The sequence below is a fragment of the Eimeria maxima genome, genomic scaffold (genome assembly GCF_000499605.1).
Source record: "Eimeria maxima Weybridge genomic scaffold, Emw_scaff1692, whole genome shotgun sequence".
In the NCBI taxonomy this organism is placed as follows: domain Eukaryota; phylum Apicomplexa; class Conoidasida; order Eucoccidiorida; family Eimeriidae; genus Eimeria; species Eimeria maxima.
This window is the reverse complement of record NW_013564607.1, coordinates 1-6,861: the sequence shown is the minus strand read 5'-3', so window position 1 is coordinate 6,861 and position 6,861 is coordinate 1. Positions and strand designations below refer to the sequence as shown.

Genomic DNA, 6,861 nt, shown 5'->3' with positions numbered 1-6,861 from the left:
TAACTGCCCACGTTAACTGACAACTAACAACAATTCAATATCCTTAGGCAACGAACCATGCCTTTCTAGCGCCCAAGATACTATGCGATTCAAGAATGATCTATAGAGAACATACAATCACATAGTACTCGCAGCGCACTTTGCTTTGCTCTCCTAACTCTCCGCAGAACACACCAATACAACACCAACAACTTGCCAACGAACCAAACTCAGCCTCTTTAGGGGATATCAGGAATGCCAATAGCAGACCCATTGTACCCCAAGAGCACTAACTCCTGCTACCCACCATCCTTGTAATCAACAGACTTCCCTGTCGCACAGGTGAAGTATCCATGACCACAAGGCCAAATGTCTTCCTATCAAACCAAATAGAGGCGCAACGCCGTTTGCGACGCGACGCGACATAAACACTTCGGCTCAGCGCTGCTCTAATAAAGCAGCGCTGCGAAAAATGCTTACGTCACCTTGCTCACGCCCCGCCTGGCCCAATGCGCCAACCAACTTACCCCACACGACAATACCTCAAGAGCACCTTGACCCCTCACGCCTCAAATGATGAGAGCACTGCACCGAAACCTACCACCCCTAGCATTCCCACGCCTAAGTCCTACGCCTGCCCCTGTGCAGCACCGCCTTACCTTGTTGTCCTTACCTTCGCCTTCAAGAAAGAGAACGATGGATCCTCGTCTTCTTCTGTTGCTGACGTCTTCAATTTTTGGCCTTAATTGGGTTGGTAAACAAGCAGGATAACAAATAAATCAAAAAAGCAACAATAGATTATGTAATCTGGGGAAAGCGTCACCATCTTGTACAACTGTGCCATCGATGACCACCAGACGAACACAGCCTCCAGCTCTTACGTGGATACTGCCATGGATAATTAAATATGCTTAATTGTTCTTATTCATACAAAGTAAGTTTATTCAAAAAAAAAACTAAAGAAGGAAGAGAGGAACTCATGACAAATGCATACAATGCACGTGTGGAGCCCAGCGACTTGACCACCATGGGAAATCGTGCACAGCAACCAGAGGAGCCAACAATGATCCTTGATCCCCTCTGCTGTCTTAGGAGGAAAATGTTCATAAAAAAAGCATTATAAAAGGAGTAGTATACTTTTGTTGCAAAGAAAAGCGTATTTTGTGCCATTTGCTGCATGCATACCTCGCTGCAACAACTCCTACAGCTGCTGTTGGGGCTGATGATCGTCGAGTCTGCAGCATTTTTGCATCCATTGGATCTGTACTGACGCCGATCCAAGGACTCTCTCTATCTCTCCCCCTCTCTCTCCCTCCCTCTCTCTCCCTCCCTCTCTCCCTTTCTCTCTCTCTCTCTCTCATAGAACAGACGGTTAAGAGAGTAAGACCTCCAGGGTTGCACTGTTGGAGAAGGTATGGCTGTAAAAAGGGGAGGGGCGGGGGGGAGGGGGAGAGAAGACACACAGGGCACCAAGCATACGTGCATGCATCAATGGACCTCCATGTACAGCCCAACTTGCATGCATGCATAACGTGTTGCCTAACAGCTTCTGCCTTGAAAGAGACAAACTATACTCACTAATCTAGTTGAGTCCTGCATGCATGCATGCAACTCCTACTATAAGAGAGAACAGGTCCCTTACTCATGGGACTCCTCGAGACACCTCGTTACATAGCGTATTCCTTTGTGCTCCTCTTTATGCATGCATGCAGCCGCCGCTCTAGATGCATGCATGCAGCCATGCATGCAGCTGCTAGATTGAGTGTGGCATTTTCTTTAGATAAGTGTTAATGATGAATAGTATGATTATGCATGCAACGAGTGTTAAGGAAAGAGGAATAACATATTGATGATTATGTGCATGCACAAGGGGAGGCTGAGGTATAAATAGGAGTAAACTAACTCCTTTTGTACAGTCCTATTATTCATTATTTGCATAATAAATACAAGACAGCAAACATACAACATGCAGCAGCTGGGGTGTCTATACAGCTCGTTACTGTGGCACTATTAGACCTCTGCATATATAGCTGATGGCTTATCTAAGAAGTTGCACAGCTAACTATGACGTTGTTTGTGCAAATAAATATATAAATAAATAAATAAATAGATAATAAACAATAAATAAATAAATAATAAACAATAATAAATAAATAAGGTAAATAATATAGAAAGAAGAAATGACAACTTCTTTAGAGGTTTCTGTTGTTCGTATGATGGCGGAAGAAATAACAAAAATAATAATAATAAATAAATAAATTATTTATTATTATTATTATTTATTTATTTATTGTTTTTTTAAATAAATAAATAGGCGGAAAAATAAAAAGCACGTAAATATTCACCTTACTATAAACATTAATTTCCTGCAGTACCTGCAGTACCTGTTCGGGTGTATCTACAGAATACACAGACACAATTATATATATACATATACATATATACATATATATGTACATATATACGTATATATTATACGTATACATGTAAGTCCATTGGTTTATTACTACATATAGACAATTAAATAAAAGAAGAAAAGGAAGAAAAGAAAAGACAGGGGAATAAATTGTTAACTCTGCTGCAGTGTATAGATAATTCCGGTGTATCTGCAGCTCTTTCTCTTCTTTTTTTTTCCTTTTTCTTTTTTACCTAATTAATTAATTATTTATTATTTTATTTATTTTGCATTATTTTATCCTTGTTTACTTTATTTTCCCTTCCTTTTATTCATTCTTTTCTTCCTTCTCTCCCCCTTTTTCTCTCTCCTTTTATCTTAATTGTATACGCATTCATCTTAAGATTCCTCTTCCTTTACTTCTGCCTCCCGGTGTACGTACGTCTCATGATTCTCATCTAGCTGCTGCTGCTCCTCCTCCTGTTGCTGCTCAGCCTGCTGCTCCTCCTGTTGCTGCTCGGCCTGCTGCTCCTCCTGGCTCTTCTCCTCAGGCTGCTGCTCCTCAGCCTGCTGCTCAGTTTGCTGCTCAGCTTGCTGCTCCTCTGCCTGCTGCTCCTCAGCCTGCTGTTCCTCAGCCTGCTGTTCCTCAGCCTGCTGTTCCTCAACCTGCTGCTCCTCAGCCTGCTGCTGCTGCTCAGCCTGTTGCTCCTCCTGGTTCTGCTGCTCCTCTTGTTGCTCTTGCGGCTGTTGCTCTTCTACTTGCTCTTGCTGCTGTTGGTGCTCATCTTGTTGCACCTCTTGCTGCTGTTGCTCCTCGGGCTGAGCCTCTTGCTGTTGCTCGTTCTGCAGCTGCTGCTCGTCCTTCTGTTCCTCTCCCTGCTCCTGCACTTGTTCCTCCTCTTCCTTCTCCTCTGTCTTCTGTTGTTCCTCCTTCTGTACCTCCTGCTGCTCCTGCTGTTCCTGCTGCTGCTGCTGCTGCTGGTCTGCCGCTAGCTCCTCGCCAACAGTGACTGTTTCCCCAATTTGTAGGGTGGGGGTAACAGCAGGTTCTTCGGGTAAGGAGAGGAAATCACAAGAAGCAAAAGGAAGAAAATAAAGAGAAAAAGATGCAAAAATGCATGCAAGAAGATATATATAGGACGTCATTGTACACCGCAAAAAAGAGGAAGACGACGGAAGACGGTGGTGTAACGGATCGGCAATAAAAGGGGGAATTTATTGACAATTCCTCCCAATTATTTAAATAATTTAAATATAAATAATAAAATAAACTTACGAAGAAGTATTATTTCTTCTTTTTTGCCTTTTTCTTCTCTTCTTTACCTGCGAGCAACGACCGTTGATGGTCCGCTGCCGGTGCTTCCTCGAGGAAGCTGCATGCATGCAGCTCCCTCTGCTTCTTCTATTGCCAATTTTTATTTTTTTCTTCAATTTTTATTTAATTTATATAATATTATTTAAATATTATTTACATAAAAGTATAAATATTCCTTTTTTTGCAGAGAAGGTGCCACCATGCGCTAGCCAAGGGGAAGAATGCATATAAAGTGCTCGCACCGCTGCTACTGGCAAAGAAAGAGCATTAAAAATAAACTTTTTATGTATATTTTTTCCTTTTTTTTTATTTTTAATGTTTTTTAATTTTTAATTTAATACAATAAGCTATTTAATGCTCAATTAAGTCCTTTTTATAAAGGATAGAGGTGTATTAATACCCTTAATTATTCTTATCTGTACATACACTACGGTGCATCGATACTATTCATACAATATATATATGAGTCTTATGCATACTATAAGGATAAATTAAATTAAATAATAAATAATTAATAATAATTAATTAAATTAAATAAAAAAGATTAATTCTTTTTAATTATTTATTAATTTATTTAATTATTTCCCATTAATTATTCATGAGGAAGACTTTTTTGTATGCATGCAAGTAAATAAGGGATTTCTTTCCCTTTCTCTTTTATTCACATATTTATTTTATGTTTATTTTTATTCTTTTCCTCCTTCCTTTCCCTATTCATCTCCTCCTTCTTATTCCTCTCCTTCTCTTCTTAGTATGCAGGCACACTTAAGGAGGTAGTTACTTGTTACTAAAAAGAAGGGAGAAACTTATTATAATAACACTAATAAATAAATAAATAAATAAATATATGTATATATATATTATTATTATTATTATATAATATAATAATAATATATTTAATAAAAAACATTTATTTATTCCTTCCTTAGTCAACAAAAATTCAACATTAAAGCAGCAGCAGGAGATACGCCCTCCCTTTTGTTGCTACTTGCATGCATGCATGCATGCATATATGCATGCATGCGTACATACATACATACATGCATGCATATATGTATGCATGCGTACATGCATACATGCATGCATGCATGCGCCTTGTTGTTATTGCATGCAGAGTTTTGTATACCTAAAGTGCATGGTAGCTAAATAACAAATATATATATATATATATATATATATATAACCCTAAAACCCTAAACCCTAAACCCTAGATAACTGACAAGAGCTATAGTACTAAAACAAAGAAGAGTCTTAACAATCCTTCCATGCATGCAATCGCTTTGCTTATGATAATTATTTCTTTTATAAAGTTTACCCGCTGCTGCTGCTGCTGCTGCTGCTGCTGCTGCTGCTGTTGTAGAGGGAACTGCAGCAGCAGCAACAGGGATTAGATATGCATGCATTTGTAGGTTATTTTGTTACGTGCATCCCCTTGCTGCATTTGCTGCTACAACTCTCGTCATAAAACAGCCCCAAAAGCATGCATGCATGCATGCATGCATGCATGCATGCACTTTTCTACGCATGCACTAATAATATATATATGCAAATGTTACCATCACCAATGCATACATATATTTCCTCTCCTTCCTTAAGGGTAGATGCACTAATGACGTCAGCAATGCATGCATGCATCCTGCATGCATCCTGCATGCATCCTATAGGTTAGTCACGTGCATGCATTACAAATCTTTACTCTTAGGAGAGCAGCAGCAGAGCAGCAGCAGAGCAGCAGCAGAGCAGCAGCAGAGCAGCAGCAATGCTGCTGCTGCAGTACCTCCATTTAGAGGGAGATATTTATTGCATGCCTTATCCTCATTATAACTAAATAAGAAAAAAAGAAATAAATAAATAAATAAATAAATAAATAAAGGTATTATTATTCCCTAATTATAACAAGGTATATAATAAGGACAATTAGTCATACAAGATAAGAAAAAGAAGAAGAATAAGGGTTAGTAATAAATATTTTTTTTTCCTTATTTATTTATTATTTATTATTTATTTATTTATTATTTATTTATTATTTCCTTACTTTATTGTATAATATAACTGTTATATGTATACAAAGAAGCAACAAACGCGACGGTTGCTGCTGCATGCAGACACAAGAATGCATGCATGCATGCAGAAACCTTTGTTACTGCATGCAGAAACAATAACGCCTGCATGCAGCCCCAAAGGTGGTTGTATGCACACAACAATGCATGCATGCATGCAGCAGGAACCTTTTTGTGTCTGCTGCTCTCTCTTATTAACAGCAACAAATAAATATTTTTTAGCAGCAAATAGTATATTTATTACCTTTTATTTCTTTTTTATTTATTATTTATTTATTTCTTATTTATTTATCCAGAGGGGCTGGACAATTAAGAGCGGCGCATTCTTTATGTATTGTCCTGCATGCATGCATCCATGCATGCATGCCTGCATGCCTGCATGCATGCAGGCATGCATGCAATACAGCCCCGTGGTCTAGTTCAAGGATTAATGTTATTATGCAGTGTATAAGGAAGATAAAGTTCTTAAGGAAAAAATAATATTATTTATTATTTATTCCTTAAGGAAACATTTTCTTGAGTATATAGTAGCAGCAGCAGCAGCAACAACAGCAACAGAAGCAGCAATAGCAGCAGCAGCAACAGCAGCAGCAAACTTAATCATCTGCTGCTACAACTGATGATGATGTAGCGAGTATCCATGCATTGCGACGCACACTGCAGCAGCAGCAGCAGCAGCAGCAAGATGCAGCAGCAGCAAGGTGCAGCAGCAGGCTGCAGCAGCGAAGTGCAGCAGCAGGCAGCAGCAGCAAGAGAAAAAGATCGTGACGGGGTGTATGTACTGCTTAGTTTCCTTTATGTATACAGGAGGGATAATTATAAGGGGTAATGTGCATGCATGCACGTGCATGTATGCATGCATGCATGCATGCATGCATGCACGCATAAGGAAGATAAACTTATTATATATATTATATTATACTAATATAAATATACTTAGCAAAGGATAGAAAGAGGGTGCTGCTGCTGCTGCTGCTGCTGCTGCTGCTGCTGCTGCTGCAGTTGCTGCTGCTGCTGCTGCCCTCCTTCTAATGTTGATTACGCGGGCTTAATTATCCCTTTATAGGGAAAGGAAGACACAATATATATATATATATTATATATATATATAT

At 39.0% G+C, this 6,861-nt stretch overlaps 1 protein-coding gene across 1 annotated transcript; it reads right to left on the bottom strand.

Annotated features, from left to right (window-relative positions):
• Nucleotides 1-2,773: 2,773 nt before the first annotated feature.
• EMWEY_00054920 (hypothetical protein) lies at nt 2,774-3,520 on the bottom strand (the record flags this gene model as incomplete). The annotated part of the gene is made up of 1 exon (XM_013480168.1): nt 2,774-3,520. One exon carries the CDS (start codon nt 3,518-3,520, stop codon nt 2,774-2,776), a length of 747 nt encoding a protein of 248 aa, XP_013335622.1.
• Nucleotides 3,521-6,861: the final 3,341 nt, after the last annotated feature.